Raw genomic sequence first — 18,883 nt, 5'->3', positions numbered from 1 at the left:
ATACATTGTGCGTGAAGATTCCACAAGTCACAGAACAGTTTGTCCAGCTAGTTTTATAACAACACCTTATAGGACTCAAGACAAATGTGTCACAACTTTACGTAACTGTTCTATTAGAGCGCTTATCACCTCCCCAAGAACACCACTTTCTCTCTATCTCTTAGTGACACTGAGATACACTAATGCTGCGACTGTCTTCCAAACTGAAGACTTGCACCTCACCGGAGAAAAGATCAAGAAACGTATGACTTAAAAAATGTGACTGTGAGACAGTCACACAAAAGGAATTGCATAGGAGTTCATCAATACTTCAACACAGCAATGAAAGAAATGAGAAACGAAGCATGCTGTTTAACTTGAAGGAAAGTGGAATAGGAGATGTGTCACTTGGAAATATATAATTATATTTCAGTACGTGAAATAGAATCTATAATCTTTTGAAACACTTTACACAACACACAACATCAGATTGCACTAAGCTCAGTTCTGCAAAAAGATCTATCTCATTATAAATTTTATATATTAGAAAATTGTATTGCATATCATTTGGCATCAGTTGATCTAAGGACATTGAAAACTTTAAAAAAATTGCAAAGATGGCACCAACTCCAGGTTAATGCAGATGTTATTTGATTAGGCATGGATAATTGTGATGAACAGGTGCAGACATACATTTGGCCAAATAATATAAAACTAAGGCATGATTTAACATTTGTAGCCTGATGCCCTAACCACTGGACCATCAGCTTTTGCAGTACGTGGTTGGTGTGTAATAACAATTAAATTGGTTGTGATGTGATGTCAGTTGCGTACACAAGACTGCAAGTTTAACATTTAACTGTTTTTAATGTAGCACATATTTCATGTTAGCACTTATCACATAAGGAATTTGTTTGGAAGCTAGCCAAGTCATCGAGAAACCTATAAGGCCAGGTAAAGAATCACAAGTATTCCTGAAGGCAAAGGGAAAACAAATTGGATTTCTTAACAACCCTTGGAAAAAATGTCATCAGTTCTTGTAAAAACTGCCTAATATCTCTTAGACAGATATTAGGCATGTACAAGAACAGTGTCACTGATAAGACTTAGCTCTCTAGCTACACTTTTTACAAAGCACAGAAGTAGTTCAGGAATATGAATTACTTGTCATAAAAACTTACTGTACTTTAAAATGTACTATATGGACAAAAGTTTGTGGATACCGGGGCATAAGAGTTGCAAGTGCTTTTTAAACATTTTAGTCTGCATTTATTTCCCATTTGTTGTTATAATAACCTCCACTATTTTGGGAAGATGTGGTAAAGGACATTTTGGAGTGTGCTTATAGATGTTAGTAATATCAGGTATTGATGTAGGTAAGGAGCCCTGGGATGCACTCAGAGTTCCACTTCATCTCAAAGGTGTTCAGTAGGCTTGAGGTCTTGTACTCCAACCTATGTACACATATCTTCATAGAGCTTGCTTTATGTACAAGGGCATTGTCAAGCTGGAACAGGTTCAGGTCTCCTAGGTCAAATAAAGAAAAAATGATCTATAAAAAACTATACATATCTTTACAATTGTTTACCTCCAACTTTGTGGTAACAGCTTGTTGAGAAGAACCATTTATGGCAAAAGAAAACCTGGTGTCCCAATACTTGAAAATAGAAAATGAATGCTCCTTTCAGGGTTTTTTTTTTTTACCTTTTAAAACATGGAGCTTGTTGTTTATAATACAATAAACTTAGCCCAAAAGTTAATTGTGCAACAATTTGTTGTGTATATGCATTAAAATATTACGTATATATATATTTTTTTACATACTAAGTCAATTAATCACTGATTATTAATTGGTTTATAAGAATATTTTATGTTCTCTGGTAGGAGAAAAAACAAAGGCACACAGATGTTGTATTTTATTAGCTCCTCAGACATTAGGGCAAAGTTTAGTGCATTATTATACAGCAAGCTCTAACTACAAATGGGTAAAAAAAAAGAAAACCAGAAAGGAGCATTCGGATTTCCATTCCAGTAGGAGTAATGACTTATCCAGTACTTTTGAAATTGTATACAATTATTTTTCCTTAATCATTTTAAAATATAATGACAGACCTTTTATACACCATAGTAATTAAAGCCTTTTATTGAATTTTAAACCTAGGTTTAAAAACAGGCAGTGGTCTTTTAAGCAAATTGATAAATGTTTATGAATTCATTTAAAATAATATATGATTTTATATTCTCTAAAAGTTCCCATATGTGTGTATACTATGTAAAAACAATGGGAACAATAATAATGCTTATAAGGGTGTATATCAATATGTATAAGTATGTATTGTTTATGTGCGAATTGCTTTAGAAATGCATAAAAAAAATTGTATCTGTGAACTGAGTGAACTTCTGGATTAATAGATAATTAATTGTAGAATACAGTTCCTGGTAGTGGACTCAGACTTTATATAGAATGTGTGGGTGTGTGGGCAAGTGCAAATGTGTATTATAGTCATGTCTGTTTAGTAGGGAGTTTGCTCTGGCTCTCACAGATATATACAGAAGCTCTTTGTTCAGTGTGAGAGCCTTGGCAGTATGGAGTCCCTCCTGGAGTGTTATTGGTTGCACCGTGTACACCCACAGCTATTAGCGGGTTACAGGAGCACAAAGTGAGAATGAACTGAATTAATAACCGTCCTGCTATTAAAAGTGTGTACTAGTTTGAACAAGTTCATACAGAAACCACACTCTTATTTGGGATGTCTAGGAATATATAGTGAAAGAATTGTGGATTGCACCATCTTAAACTATATCATTAGTACTCCAGAAGTGCACTGCCAACACTTCTATTCATGAACGTTCTATTAATATTATCATTTCATGAATACATTTTTCAACATTGAACTAAAAATATTGCTTCTCAGAAATCCTTGTTTACTGTTATCATCTGCTTCAGGGTAAACTGGGTAAAATTGAGTGAAAATACATGTGATTCATGGGATTCAAACGAATTTTCAAGCAGAGGTCTGGGAACCTGCCGGATCTTGTAGACAGTCAGTTATAAAGATTTTGGAACAAAAGAAGGCCAAAAATGTATTAAAGACTGTATAGTATTAAATTCCTTTGAAAATGGGTAAGAATAGGATTGGAAATCAGTCCCCTGCACATCTTTGTCTTAAAGCCGTATTACCCCATAATACTTGGCGTACATTAAAAAGCTTTAGAAGTTTGTATAGCATCTCAGTTACTTATTAGGTCTTAGATTGGCTCATACACAGAGCTGTAAATTCAGTATTATATAGAATATATAACTTTTTGGTTTTGGATCCAGTTTTGGACTTTATTTTAATACAATTATTTTTCATTAACACTGCCTAATGACATTTATCTCTCTTCTTTTGGTTTCTTGTCCCCTTTTTTTACCCAGGTGCATAACGAGTTCATCCTCCCCTCCGAGAGAGATGGCTTTATTAATCGAATGCGTGACATCATCAAACGAGCAGTGTCTCTAATGGGAAAAGATTTGGCTGGGCCGCAGGGCAAACAAGAAGGCATGCATTTCCCACAGCATAACGTTGCCAGCTCCATTTCCTCATTGCAGGTAAAGTTTACATGTAGTGTAGAAAATGGAGGCTTTATTGCCGGTGCTAGTATAGTAGAATAGCTCTCATACCTTTAAAAAATGAAAATAATAGCGAGTGTTAAGCTGTCAAAAATTGTAACAACATTTTCTTTTACACAAATAGAGTTTGGTTCTTCCATTCTGTTCATAGGGGACTTTTTTTGCTCCTTTCTGTCATTTTTTTAATTTATTTATTACTTGTGGTGTTTAGCGATATAGTCTGTAGACAAAGAGGGTGTAAATCTTTTTGTGGCTGACCATTGCACCATGTCTGGATGTTTGAGTAAACATAAAATAATGTAATTAACCAAAATTCATAGCATCATGGCATGCTTTTCTTTCTCTTGACTGACTTCTTCACCTGTGTGAGCTAATGTTGCAGTGAATTGATTTACTGAGAGAAAAAGACACAGATACTAGATTCTGCAGCATACAGACTTTGTATTCATAGTGTGTTCCATGTAGACATTTTAGAAGAAGTTAACATTTTATAGTGGTTAGACTGATGTAAGATAGTCTGAACAGAAACAAGGCTAACTTGTTTAGATGTGATGTCGTCACTGGCCTGGCACTGCATGGTTAAAGGGCTGGATTTGGACGTAATTGCCATTAAAGTCCAACATGTCCTGCCCTTAACATTTGATCAGTAAATTAGTAAAGTATCTTTTGTTGATTTTTGTTGCTCTAGGTAACTGCCTTCTCTCTCTCGAGATTCCTTTAGTTCTCAAATATCCTTTAATGAGTATCGGAGAGCAACAATGGCCTATTTCATGTGGAATAAGAGATCTGTAACACAGTTTTACACACATATATACACTCACACACATACAATTGCACACAGCACCCAGGGGGCTGCATAATTATTATCAGGACGCTGAGGAGATCTCTCTTGGTCCCTGCCCAGGGCCTGATTAGATCCAGACACTCCTCTAAATTAGAACATGGCCGTAAGAGATCTACGAGGGCCAACCCTAGCCGTGTGGGGTTTATTGAAATGAAGCGTGTGTTTGGGGTTGCCTGCGCAAGCTGTCGCCCATCTGTCTATTTGTGCACGTATGAACTGACCAGAGTTTGTTTTTCTTTAGTAAAAGCTTGTTCCGCTTCCTTGCCCACTCTTAGAGACTTCTTTATAATGTTGTCAGTGATGACCTAAGTAGTCTCAAATGCTTACAATGAGCTAGTGCCTTCATCATACATTTGTGTGTATAGGTAATTGTGAGAGAATGTGAGACATCAGCAGTCATCTCAATCAAGTTTAAAGAGTCTGGCATTACAGAAATTTACAGTAATTAAGAGGTAGTAACTACTCTCCTTTAGATCGTATCTCAGTCTGTCAACCATTTAAGCTATAATTTAAAAGCAAGCTACAAGAAAGCCTGTGCTTTAATTCTTTATCGCATTTAAGTATTTTTAACGTGACTTTTTTTTGAAAATGTATAGAAATTTCCACCTTTTCTTTTCACAGCCAAATCTGCTTGCTCGTACGCATTCCACCTCCTCTCTTCCAGGTAAGAATCAACCCAGTTCACATCAGTGCAACTAAACAATTATTATGTAGAACATTTTGTGCTACATTACACAACGCCTCACTTTTTTTTTAGAGTCCCGTGGCTCAGTAGCAGGGCAGAACGGAGACATTACATCACCAGTACGTCCCCTCTTACGCTCACAGTCCTTCCATAACACATTGGGTAAGTGGTCCCACTTTCTCTCCTAAATCATCCCTCTAGTCCATGCATACATGCTATAATTTTTGCCATAGCTCTCACAACTGCTCTGTCTCTGTGCTGTAGAAGCAACTGGCAGAAAATAAAACACACAAGCCACTGTATTTAGGTTCTAGCTGGCGCCTGCTACCCAAACCAGGCTCAAAGCCTCACTGTGTATTTGTGTGTGTCGGCTCCAGTCCCATAACCACCTGAGTAATTACCTCACCTGAATGCTGCTTGTTTGTGGCCCGTGATTGGCATTAGAAAAATAGCTGGCAGGCTGTGTGTTGACCAATAACACGCCCCCCTAAGCTTTCTCTTCATTTCTCTTATCATTTTTCCAAAAATCAAGTTTCAAGTTTTATTTGTCATATGAATAGATGTCACTGACAGTTTGTACAATGAAATACTTAAGTGAGGCTACAGGCAAACTACAGCGATATTAAATATCAAACATTAGACAATATAAAACAGAAAGAAGAAAAAATGAAGAAAAGTTATACTGATGCATAATAAAGTTATAATTACTTACAAGTGGGTGCAGAAGTGTCTGAATTAATTCTCCGGTACCACCTGCCTGATGGCAGTTTGTTAAACAGGTTGTGTGCTGGGTGACTGGGATCAGCAGTGATTTTCTAAGCCTTCCTCAGACACCGTGTGTGGTGGATGACCTGTAGGGCTGGGAATTTATTTCCAATAATGAGTTCAGCTGCTCTCTGTAAGATTTTCTGTAGGGCCTTGCAATCAAGTACTCGGCAGCTGCTATACCAGACGGTCAGGTATCCAGTTAAGATGCTCTCAATGGTGCATTTGGGGGGAGGCCAAACTTCTTGAGTCTGTGCAGAAAGTAGAGTCACTGACCAGCTGATTTAACAACTGACATGGTGTGCAGGTTCCAGGACAAATCATCATTGAGGTGGACACCAAGAAACGTAGACGTGTAAAGGGGTATAGTTTAAACTTCTGTACCCTTTTGAAGTCCACTATCATTTCTTTGGTTTTTCTGATGTTGAGGCAGAGGTTGCAATCACTGCAGCATTGTCATGGCACTCTCCCCTCAACTCTGCAGGCAGTCTCCATCAGTTATGAGGCCCAAGATGGAGGTGCTGTCCGCAAACTTAAAGGTGATTTTGGAACTGTGCTGGGCAACACAGTCATGTGTGAACAGAAAGTACAGTGGGGAACGTAGGACACCACTTGGGGTCTGTTTGTCAGAAAGTTCAAAATCCATTTACATCACTCTCCTCAACAGAAATATGTAGTGAATCGATAAACCAAAAATCCCAAAACGCTTAAATCTAAAAACCAGAACCCCCTCAGTGTGTTCTGGTTTCCTGTTGTTCCTATTGTCAGAGCTGTACTTTTCCTTTTATAGCGCAATCTGCCCTGCTGCTTCATGGCACTCCAGACTACTTTTATGGAGTGTTAGCTCACTGTTATATTTCCCCACTATTTGCTTTTGCGTGGTTTCAGAACGAGTTGCCTTTTTTTCCTTTATCCAGAGGCAGCCATCTGGTTTATAACTTAAGACTCATTGTAAAACTTTCTCATACAATTAAAAATTTGTAATTTTATTTTACTGTAATGAAGCCAAAAATTGCATTTTATGTTTTAATTTAATGAGAAGTTTGGAGTGGGAGTAGAGAGCTGTTCATGTAAATACATTTATTGTTCTTTTAATGCAATGCCTCTGTCATTAAAACGTCATTTATAATTAATAGCTCACAAAGCACTGGAAAACAAGATAATCCTAAAGAAGCATGTGAATGCATGAGTGATAGGACATTCAGCTCAGTCAAAACATGACATAGCCCTTTTGCCCCAAAAGTTTCACATAGATGGGTGCACCGGAAAAGTGCTGACCCAATTATAGAAGATCAGAAGTTCCCAAAGATCCATAGCCATCTGTGACCAGGAGTTATGGATGAAACTGTACCTGTTCTCTCTGGGTGGAAGAGATGACATTCCCTTATCTCCCCTGTCAATCACAGTGCTCATCTATGTGGAAGAGGAGAAGTAGCCCTTTACTCTGAGTGTGTGCATCTGCCCCTGTGATGTAGCATGAACTGCCTTTTCATGTCTCGGAAGAAGCACAGAAGGAGTTTAGCCTTTCCCCAACCTGACTGGTAGTTGCTGGTGTTACAGGTTAAAGCTGGCTGGTGACCAAACTGAAAGAAACTTGTGGAAATCCATTAAAATATAGTGTTGAAGTTTAAGATATGTAAACATTTTTAATAAGCACAAAAGAAAAACATTTAGATTTAGGGTTCTTTAGAACATCAGGAACTGTTTAACATTTGCAATTTGCAATCATTGTGGCACTATGGTACCTTTATACAAAACAATTTAGTAACTGATTAAAATTCAGTATTTAGTCATCTCATTATTTTTTCACTTATTGTTTCATTTTTCAGGAACTTCACGCCCATTCCATACCACATACCCATCTGATCCCATCATGTCCATGTCAAATATTGGCCACGTGCCTCAGTTTCCGATGCCAATTATGGCCACCTCTGCTCAGCTTCCCTACATGTATCCACCAAACCCCGGCTCCCCCAAAACTGCTCATCCCTCACGGCCACACGTCCCCAGTAACTCCTCCCATCTCACGTCTGTCTCTTCTGGCCCTCATGTCTCAGATTCAGGGAGCCCCAGTGCTGATGGCAATCCCATGACCTCACATATGCCCACCATATGGGGACCACAAACACCTCCCCTTTTTTCCTTAGCAAATATGATCTCCATGGCCATGAGCATGGCTCAGTCCTTCATTCCTCCCACGAACATGCCAAACCCTATGGTGCCACCCATGCCCTCGTTTCCTGGCTTTCCTCCACACTTCAGTCATACTATGCCACCACAGGCCGGGTATCCAATGGCATATGCACCCCACTATACACTGCCTGCAGACAGCATATATCCACAGTTCAATCCTGAGGATCAAAATCTAAATCGGGATGCTGTTTATGGGTTTGCTCAAAGAATACATTCCACATTTCCACATGTGCCTGGGATACCCACGAATACATATACCCACGTGCAGCAGATGTCTACCGGTCTTCCACAGAAAGAGATTCAGGGTAGTCTTCCTACACACACTCATCACCAACCTATGGACTATCCTCTGCCACAAGAACATACAGAAGCTTTTCCCAGACCTTCAATAGACCAATCAAGTCTCTCCAGTTCATCTTCCTCTGGACTGTCATCTTCTCCAAGACCCAGTCCAGACAGCATGGTGAGCCATTCAGGTTGTTATAGTGCAGTTGGTGTGAAAATTTAGCACTACGATAATGTTGCAAAACCCGTGCAATTAATTTATTAGGGAATAAGCTTCCATGATTAGAAATGCAAAACTAATGTAAATGTACGTTACTTTTTTATAAGGCTTCTTCCTCCAGTCCAAGATCCCTTTCCCCATCAGCAGAACCTGACATTGCTACCAGCATGTGTGAGCTCAGACAATCCCTTTCCAGCCCAGGTAAGATGGTCTAGAGATGATCTATTTTGTAATGACATGTACATTTACTGCATATAGGTGTGACATAATTATTTAATATGCAAGCTGTTTCTCCTTCTGTGTCAAGCTCTGCAAGTTACTGTGCTTTTCTGTAGACTTGGCTTGCCCATATTGGTGTTGGAAAACATTACCACCCATTAACTATAGCTTTAAAGGGGTTGCATAACCATAACCAATGTGTTGTAATGTTCCCTGGAACAAAGCCTGTAGGTATGAGTGCTGCCCAAAGCTTACACACGCAGCCAACAATAAACGTGCTACCCAGAATTCTTACATATGTGTTTATACCAAAGTAAGATCATAGATCATCTAGGCCAAAATAAAGTATTAACATAGTGGTTTAAAACTGGAATATTTATATATATATATATATATATATATATATATATATATATATATATATATATATATATATATATATATATATATGGACGGACGGACGGACGGACGGACGGACGGACGGACGGACGGACAGACAGACAGACAGACAGACAGACAGACAGACAGATAGATAGATAGATAGATATTGTATTTTGTCTTCCCCCGAGCATTAACAGCATTATCGTCTTCAACAATTTGAGCTAGCTCTTTTGTTGGATCAGACACATACAGGCTAGCCTTTGCCTTTAACTGGCTCAGAGTATCTCTAAAACTGCAGCACTTATGGTATGTTCCCAGTCTGCAGTGGTCAGGCTCTATCAAAAGCGGTCCAAGAAAGGAACAGTGGTGAACCGGTGACAGGGTCATGGGCGGCCAAGGCTCATTGATGCATGTGGGGAGCGAAGGCCGGCCCATGTGGTCCAATCCAACAGAAAAGCTACTGTCGCTTAAATTGCTGAAGAAGATAATGCTGTTAATGCTCAGAGTGTCAGGACTGATTTGGCAGCAACAATGGGAACAACACAATATTAGGCAGATGGTCATAATGTTATGACTGATCGGTGGCCATAAAGTAATGCCTGGTCAGTATGTCTGGCATGTAGATGTAAATATAAAAATATATACAATATATAAATAATGTACATACATATACATACACCTTTTAGCTCTTTTTTAACTATTTGACATTCTATTTATATCTGATATATCCTATTTTAGAGCCAAAACCAGTAGTTACAGTTGGCCGCTTCCAAGTTTCACCTACAAAGGAGATCCCACCACCCTCTTTACGTCCTGACAAAAGCCCCAACACATCTCCTGCTCTGACACCTGTTGTCTCACCAGACATTTCCATTTGTTCCACCCATGATAATCAAACTAAGGAGGAAACAATTTTAGAGAGAAATGAGATCTCCTCCCTGAAGGCCACCTTCTCTCAGCAGCTCCACATAGACGTTCCTGAAGCTCAACACTTTTCCTTGAATGCCAATCATAATGAAAGCCAATCACTGGATCTTGAGTCGAACTTGTTATCTGAGGCTCCTCATGATATTTTCTGCCTCCATGAACATGAATCTCAACAAGATAGTGAAACTACTTGGACTGAGGAGACCAATAAAGATGAGAATGATGAGGCACAGCAGAGTGGTGACGAGGAACCGGACAAAAATAAAGAGGTCCAGGACAAACCGCAGCAGAGGAAGAAGAAAGCCCGAAGGCTTGGTTCTGTACAGTCTCTGACTGGGACATCAGTAGACAGTGGGCTTTGTGTCATCATGGATCCAGATGGGAGTCTGGGGGATGGAATTATGGATAGCACTCAGTGTTCAGTCCCTCACCACAACATGTGGATGAGTTACACTCGCACCAATTCCTACATGAGCAGTGACGAATCAGAAAGTGAGGATGAGGAGATGTGGGATGAGCTGCAGGAGCTGAGAGAGAAGTAAGCATCTCATTGGATAACTGTTATAAGCGTTTTACAAATCAACAAATTGAGACGCTAATGACTATTGTTCTGTCCTGCAGGCATTTGTTCGAGGTGCAGTCTCTGCAGGCGGTACAGAAGCGAGAAATAGAGGAGCTTTATGAGCGGATGGGAAAAGTTCCTCCTCCATGCATCCTCTCACCAGCAACCATGTTGTCCAGTCGGCAACGTCGGCTGTCTAAGGGAGGGGCCTTTCCTTCATCTCGTCGCAACAGCCTTCAGAGACTGGATATTCTCCCTATGACAGGTAGGACTTTCCTTTCTTTCCTTTCCTAAATAGCAAGAACATAAAAATTCACATTGATGTGAAAGTTATGAGCAACAATGCACAACTGCAATGTCCGGTACACTCTCCTTTTAATGAATGTGGCCATACCTTGTCCCATGTGTCTCTGTCTGTTTGCTCTTCTCTGCATTAGACCCATAACACTTGGACTTTATAGAATAATAAACTCTTTAAAGAAGTAAAAAAAAAGGCAAATGTTTACTCTTACTTTGATTGCTTCACAGGGATAATAAGAAAAAACTCTGTAAGTGGCGGCAGCAGCAGCAGTAGCGGCAGCAGCAGCAGTAGCAGCAGCAGCAGCTCACAGGAACGACCTGCTAAAGGGGTGACCTTTACTCCTGACCTTTCCAGAATGGTATGCTCCACTTCAATAGTACGTACATTAACAAGGCATAACATTATGACCACCTGCCTATTATCGTGTTGGCCCCTCTTTTGCTGCCAAAACAGTCCTGACCCATCGAGCATTAACAGCATTAACTTCTTTAGCAATTTGAGCTACAGGAGCTCCTCTGTTGGATTGGACCACACGGGCCAGCCTTCGCTCCTCCCTTCGCTTAATGAGCCTTGGCTGTCCATGACCCTGTTGCCGATTCACTACTGTTGCTTTCTTGGACCCCTTTTGATAGATACTGACCACTGCAGATTGGAAACCCCCCACAAGAGCTGCAGTCTTGGAGATGCTCTGACCCAGTCATCTAGCTATCACAATCACATTTGGCCCTTGTCAAACTCAAATCCTTACACTTGCCCATTTTTTTATGCTTCCAACACATCAACTTTGAGGACATAATGTTCACTTGCTGCCTAATATATCTCACACACTAACAGGTGCCATGATGAAGAGACAATCAGTGTTATTCACTCACGGGTCATAATATTATGTCTAATCGATGTATAATAGTGCCTGCTGTTAAATTCTGTTACTTCAGCTCGTTGCAGTGTTCTGTAACCATACCAGATATTAATATATTTTTTGCATATGCATTTACAGTCTACATGTGCCATGTTTGTGAAAAAGTAACTTTTTTTTTCTTCTATTCGCAGTAAACATTCATAACTAAGCCTGTTGGTGGAACTAGATTAGACTACCTCATCCAGCACATGCCTGCTGTTCTCTTACTCATCCTGCTGAGGAAAGAAGACTTTACAAAGACAGAGAAAACGCCTTTCGCTGCTGGTAGATGAGACTGTGTCAGCAGCAATTCCTGTTCAGACACTTCTAGGGTCTCAGTCACTGTCCCGAATTATTCTAGTGATGTTCTGACACTGTTAGTCTGCAACCCAAGGAAAACACATTCTTAACTCCAGAGTGTAATAAACACTGTGTTCTCGATTACTGAAACATGTGACCATGCATTCCGACTTTGCTGTTGAGAACAGTGCAGTGTTCTTGCGACAAACCGTGCTTTAAGAGACACTAAAAACGAACTTCCACTACTGCGTTGCAAAATTGTGCTGCTGCGAAGATGCTGCTGTCACTGCCGTTTCTGTGGTGAGCTCAGTGATGCGAGAGTAACGTACATATTTCTGAGCTCAACAGTGGCGCATTAGTGACTCAGGCCTGGCCATGTCCTTTGCACTTTTCTAAAATAAACCGCCTGTAGATGCAGCTGTCAGATCAGCTGAACAGGAATGTGATTCCTCCGGCTGTGTGTATGCTTGCGAGCGACAGAATAACACAAGTCCACTGGACAGTGTATCCCTCCTGAATGTTTTCTGATTTTGTTTTGTAGCTGTAGTAAAATGTGACATTGCTCAATAGTTTTGATCAAAGAAAACCAATTTACCATGATAATAAACTGCTGCCTGATATACTGTATACTTTATAGAAATGTGCAGTTTCGTTTCCTGGGCTCTATTTTCCGGCTTATACGTGTCTATTTTTGACCTTTCTCTTTTAGTTATTAATGTGAATCAAAACTGGAGGTAAAGATCTGATTGTTGTACAGTCAAAATGAATTGTGCATTATACAAGCATTATATCATTATTTTATTTTTTTCAAGCAATGCAGTTCAGATTGACTCTTTGCTTGTGTACATAGACAGATTTTTTTGTGGACATATAGTCACTGATTATAAAGATATATGGAGGCTACTATTCGACCAAAATGCACACAGCACTTCAGCAATGAGGCAATTCGGAGTGATTTTGCAGTTAATATAGCAGAGCCTGGGGTAAATACATACACTGCCTGGTAAAAAAAAAAAAAAAAAAAAAGTCACTTGGATCTAACTAAGCAAATAGGTAAGAGGCTTATTTTGACTATTATTGCAGTACAAGTTATTTATTTCAGAAGTGTCAAATTATTAGCCTGCAATAAGCAAAGGAAACAGCTAAGGAGAATGCTGTAGCTACTACGGTTGTGTTTTGAGAATTGTCCAAATCATTATTAAACCCTGAAAGCATAGTGGAGAACCATCCTCTTTAATGATTGGTAATGGTGGATCACTTCAACATTTGGTGAAATAACTGTGGAACTCAATTTTGGCAAATTGACTAACTGAATATATTAAATGGCTATATTCTATGGCTCCGGCATGTCAATCCATTCAAATTGTGAAAGAGTGGTTCAGGGAGCGTGAGACATCAGTCACACATGGATTAGCCACCAGAGAGTCCAGACCACCATCAAGAATTGCAAGGTTTCTTCCTCATAGAATCGAAGTGAGTTTTTTTCCTTGCCAGTCACACCAGGCTTGCCCTTTGGAGATACATACACATAATTCACTTATATGAAACTTTTTTGGTTCTATAATTCTTTCAGTCTTAAAGCTGCATTGAGACAATGTCCATTGTGAATCTGATTTGAATTAAAATTTTCGAACATGCTAAATAAGACTTTACTCAGCAGTCCGACTCTCCAATCATCCATGCTGGTGATTAGATTCTGGACAGAAATAAAGGTGGCATTGCATACGTTCAGTGTAACGATGCCATGGTGAATGCGTGCTGTAATCAATGCAGTAGAGGGTCCAAGGAAATAAGAGTGACTTTTTTTTTTTTTTTTTATCGGCCAGGCAGTGTATATTCTTATCTCTTCCGTGATGTTTTAGTTCTTTTTGCTTTTATGCACTTTGGTTTGAAGATCTTTATGTATTTAGTTGGGAAATCAAAGCCAGATCTTACCTGCTAAAAAAGGAAATGTATTTGTTTCATGAATCGTATGAATGAATATTTTATAACCTATTTCTTACCATAAAGGTATATGACTCAAATGACTTTAAGGGATAAAATGCTTATGTGAGGTTGTTTAAATTTAAGAGAAAGTTAGTTGTTTACCTTATACTTACATTAATAAATATTATTAATAATCACAAACTGTGAAATGAACACATGTTGCCTTTATGTAAACAGTGAATTTAAAAAATGTGATACATTTTTGTTTTACAGAATGTGATGCTTGTTTGCAAAGCTGCTACACTGCCATGCATTGTCATTTCTTTCCTCTTTTTTTTTTTTTTTAATAATACATGAATTTAAATATACATGTATTTGTACAATTAAGCGTAAATAAAAAATATGAATGAGTAAAACATCTGCATGACAGAAATGAATGTGCATATAAAGGATATGGCAAATATCGGACTTTTATTGACACTGCCAAAAAAAAAAATAATAATAATTTACAGTTTAACATTATTTAAACATTTTATCAACATTTTCCCATCATTCACCCAAACGTCTATGCAGCGCTGATCACGCACTTTTCATGGAGCATAAGGATTAGCAGTGCCCTCTTGTGGTATATTGATTAAACAACTCCGCCTGTCATTTTCATTCAAGACCTCATTGTTTCTCCAGTTTGTGACTTTTTGCCCAAATCTTCATGAATGAGCAGAAAAGTGACTGCTAGTCATGAAAACTCAATGGCTGAATATGAATGTGGAAACTGGAAAGAGATGTGCACTGGCATATTGCAACCTCTTCTGCTCCAGGAAGTTGTTAATCCTATCCAGTGGAGAAGACTAAAGACCTACGGTGTAGTTTGTAGCCAAGAAATAGTACACACAAATTTTATACAAGCGCTAAGAACACATATTTAATCAAAGCTTCATATAACATCTGAATTTAAGGGACAAATGTACTGGAATAGAAGGATACAAATCTCCAGAAACAAGTAATGAGCAACCTGTTAACAATACAGAATTATTTCATCCTTTATGTAGTTCATTTATAGACGAGGCAAAGATCTATTTGAGATCAGGCCCAAAACCTGTGGTTGCTGTTTATTGGTGCACAGCATTGTCCCAAATCATCTTTAGGAATCCAATTCTAAATGGTGATTAGTTCGCTCCAGTCTTTGGGTTACGCATCCTGGCAGCCATCTTTGCTTCTTCATCAATTTTCTCCATGATTTTTTCTTGAGACACGGAGTAGAATGTATAGCCATCTGGTGAAACTCAGTCAAGGTTTGTACATGTTTACAAAATAGTTAGCCATAGTCCTGATGCAGCACCTTTTAGTGTGCAAAGAAGGATTAGATTTCAGCAAAATGACCCACAGCATATAACCAAGATAATGGAGGCTTTGGGACAAGTCCCAAATGTCTTTCAGTGGCTCAAAGAACTTAATCCCATAGATAATCTGTGGACAGACATGAATACAGCAGTTTCACAAAAAGTCCCCACACAATCTGAGAATCTTTAGGATAAATACGAGAAAAGGCCCAAATCCAGTTTTGCAAACGTGTAAACACTCACCTAAGAATAGTCAAAAACTTCTTCTTAGCTAAAATAGACTTTATGTTTAGATTTTTTCTTCAGTGAAACAGTGTAAATGACTGAAGGCCAAAGTCAATTTACCCAACTGGACATACATTTTCACGATAAACTGTGCAAACAAAAGGGGTCTGTTTATGGTTTTAAACATGCGAATACTTACTAGGTATTAAGGTGTTGACATTTATATAAAACTGACCATTAGATTACTGGAAATTATGATATTGTAGGGCTGCAACAACTAATCAAGAAAATCAATAATAATGGATAATGAAATTCGAATGCCGTTATCGATTATTCAGGCTGCTGAAGTTATGAGTTTGCGTGACGGCAAGATAACTTCTGTTTTCAAACGTGATTTCTTGCGGCTTGACCGCGTTCAAATGCTTGTTTTCAATGTTTGTATATTTAATTTATTCATATATCATTTAATTATTATACAGAATTAAATGACATTCTAGATGCTTATATCTTCACAACTAAACAAAATGTCTGTTTTTTTTTTAAGTATGGTTGTCAACTTGTCATCTGCAATTTTCATTAAAAACAATACAAATGTTGATTTACACAATTTACACCATACTCAAATGATTTTTTTCTTCACAGAAAGAAAAAATCCAGCATGAGTAAATTTGTTCAAAGGAGAAATCCCCCATACAGTCCTCAACAAGCAGCCACTATAAGCTCTAAAATATCTAAATTAAAGATAGTTAAACTCATTATGTGGCTTTTCCATTTTTTTAAGTATAAGTTTATACATAAATACCCTGAATTAGGGTTTGAATTTTTTTTTTTTCAATTAATCGAATTTTTAAAAAAGGAATTGTCTGTTTAATTAAGTATCAAAATAATAGTTAGTAATAGTTATAATAGTACTAATAATAGTTAATAATAATAATAATAATAATAATAATAATACTAGGCCTGTATTATTACATAATTGACATGATTTCAATCATAAATTGTCCACTTAGATTTTTCTTCATCATGTTATTCAGACATTACTATTATTTTTTTGGGAACATTCTGATACAAGAGATACAACAAAAAGAATGCTGAAAAGGTCTGGGAAATAACAGCTTTTTTATTTTTAATCCTGTCTGTAAGACGTACTATAATGTAGTGTACTTGTGAAAGAAGTGTTGCGATCTCAAACAGGAGCAGCTGGTATGATAAAAGGGCTATTACAGATAAACCAACCGGTCCTTCAAAGATAAAAATACACAATATAAAGTTTCATTTCTAGGCTCTACATAAGATTATTTACAATTAACAAATTTCTTAAGGTAGATTTGTGTTAAAAAATAAAAAATGACTTACAGTCTCGTTTTCTGACATTATTATTATTATTACGAGTTTCTTCAGAATATTTCTCTTCTGTGCAACACATTTTGATGTGCAAATGACAATGCAATAAATATGGAAATGCCACCTGGTGACTTTAAGCAACTTTTTGCCCATTAAATAGCTGCTTTTCCTTGAAAAACGGTTTCTAATATAATTTAACATAATATTTTATGATATTATTGCACACTGCCTTGCCACAAAAAAGGCACACCAATATTTCATTGGACCGCCTTTTGCTTTGATTACGGTACACATTCACCATGCTACCGTTTCGAAAAGCTGAAACAATGCCAGTGTTTTGTATATTCAGATATTAAGCCGACCTAATTTTTTATCACATAACGTTGCAGAACCTTGACCTGACCAACTATAGCAACCCCAGATTGTAACACTGCACCCACAGGCTTGTACAGTAGACACCAGACAAGATGGGTACATCTGAATTTTTTTAAACCACAAGAAATTTTTCCAAAGTCCATTCTTTATGCTCCCCTGCAAACTGAAGCCTTTTTTTTCTGCTTTCACCAATAAGTGTTTTTTTTTTTTTTTTTTTTTTTAAAGGCTACACTTCTGTTTAGTCCCAATCCCTTACATTCCCATCGAATTGAACATTGGGAAATGGAGATTGGACTTTCAAGGGAAACAGTTTATGAGGTCTGATGAGTCCAGATGTACCCTGTTCTAGAGTGATGGATAAAAATCCAGGCTGATGAAGTGATTCCTAGTGTCTACTGTACAAGACTGTGGGGGCTGTGTGATGATCTGGGGTTGCTTCAGTTGGTCAAATCTTGCTTCAGCAACATAATGTCCCCAGAAAACGACTACATGAATATGATGAATGACCAGTTACATCAATGTATTTATTTTTTCTTCTCTAACAGCACAAACATATTCCAAAATGACCATAAAAAATAATAATCGAGCGGCTCAAGGAGCATATCATTTTCACACATGGATTGTCCATTACAGAGTCTAGCCCTTAACCCCAATGATCTTCTTTAGGATGTGCTGGAGAAGACTTTATGCTGTAGTCCGACTCTTCTATGATCAGTACATAATTTTGGCGAGGACTTAATGCAAATCTGGACGGAAATAAATGTTGTGATATTGCATAAGATTAGTGAAACGGTGCCACGACGCATGCGTGACAGAATCCAAGCAGAAGGCGGTCAAATGAAATATTACTGTGACTTTTATTTGGGTCAGGAAGTGTATATTAGCAGTATAATATACCATGAGATCAAAGTGTATTACAAAAATGTAAAAACTTCCTGACTGATCTGTTTTAAATGTTAGCCCTAGATGCCTTCATGTCTAGATCTTATATAAAAACATTAAATCGCAGTGTAATACATCACTAACTTAACGTGATCGCTCCCTATTTAGTGACTCTACCAGTAAAATAAACAATACATTACATAATATTATTACAGTCATATATAACAGCTAGCTAGCTAGCTAGTACCCTAGCAGCAATAACCTTGTGTAGTGATAGTTAAGGATACAGATGCCCATTACTAGGGCTCCAATGGCAAGTCCGGTTATAACATTCCGTGTGCGAAGTTTTTGGCTCTTTTTCCCCCACTGAGCAAGTTCAGCTTGCCGGATGAATTGCATCTGTTCTCGTGTTAAATTGTCTTTGGTAGGATTGATCCTCCTGGCATATTCGCCTTCAGGTTTCCCTTTACCTTCCTGATCAGCCATGCTTTCCCGTAGCGCTGGTGTTCGTGTGTGTTTTTGTGGTCAAACACGCGCAAGTGATGCGCAAGTGGTTCACATAAATTGAAGCTGCGCTTTAAAAACGCATATGCCAAAATACTAGCTCGCATTAAATTAC

General features: G+C 38.1%; 2 protein-coding genes across 2 annotated transcripts in view; one reads left to right on the top strand and one right to left on the bottom strand.

The window, feature by feature from the left end:
* wnk4a (WNK lysine deficient protein kinase 4a) overlaps positions 1–14,401 on the top strand; it is a 47,054-nt gene extending 32,653 nt beyond the window's left edge. The window contains exons 13-21 of the mRNA XM_046854001.1: positions 3,398–3,571; positions 5,058–5,100; positions 5,194–5,283; positions 7,716–8,542; positions 8,692–8,785; positions 9,923–10,649; positions 10,733–10,938; positions 11,202–11,332; positions 12,025–14,401. Of these exons, the coding sequence (XP_046709957.1) occupies positions 3,398–3,571; positions 5,058–5,100; positions 5,194–5,283; positions 7,716–8,542; positions 8,692–8,785; positions 9,923–10,649; positions 10,733–10,938; positions 11,202–11,332; positions 12,025–12,027 (2,295 nt within the window). The 3' untranslated portion in view covers positions 12,028–14,401. The remainder of the gene's footprint in view (positions 1–3,397; positions 3,572–5,057; positions 5,101–5,193; positions 5,284–7,715; positions 8,543–8,691; positions 8,786–9,922; positions 10,650–10,732; positions 10,939–11,201; positions 11,333–12,024) is intronic.
* Positions 14,402–14,543: 142 nt separating this feature from the next.
* Positions 14,544–18,810, bottom strand: LOC124388897 (cytochrome c oxidase assembly factor 3 homolog, mitochondrial). The gene is made up of 2 exons (XM_046854004.1): positions 18,552–18,810; positions 14,544–15,371 (listed from the first exon to the last, which is right to left on the bottom strand). The coding sequence occupies exons 1-2, from the start codon at positions 18,748–18,750 to the stop codon at positions 15,265–15,267; spliced, it is 306 nt and encodes a 101-aa protein (XP_046709960.1). The 5' UTR covers positions 18,751–18,810; the 3' UTR covers positions 14,544–15,264.
* Between the last annotated feature and the right edge of the window lie 73 nt (positions 18,811–18,883).

Source organism: Silurus meridionalis, chromosome 7 (genome assembly GCF_014805685.1).
Source record: "Silurus meridionalis isolate SWU-2019-XX chromosome 7, ASM1480568v1, whole genome shotgun sequence".
Classification (NCBI taxonomy): Eukaryota; Metazoa; Chordata; class Actinopteri; order Siluriformes; family Siluridae; genus Silurus; species Silurus meridionalis.
The sequence above is the reverse complement of the archived record's forward strand: the minus strand, read 5'-3'. Positions and strand labels throughout refer to the sequence as shown.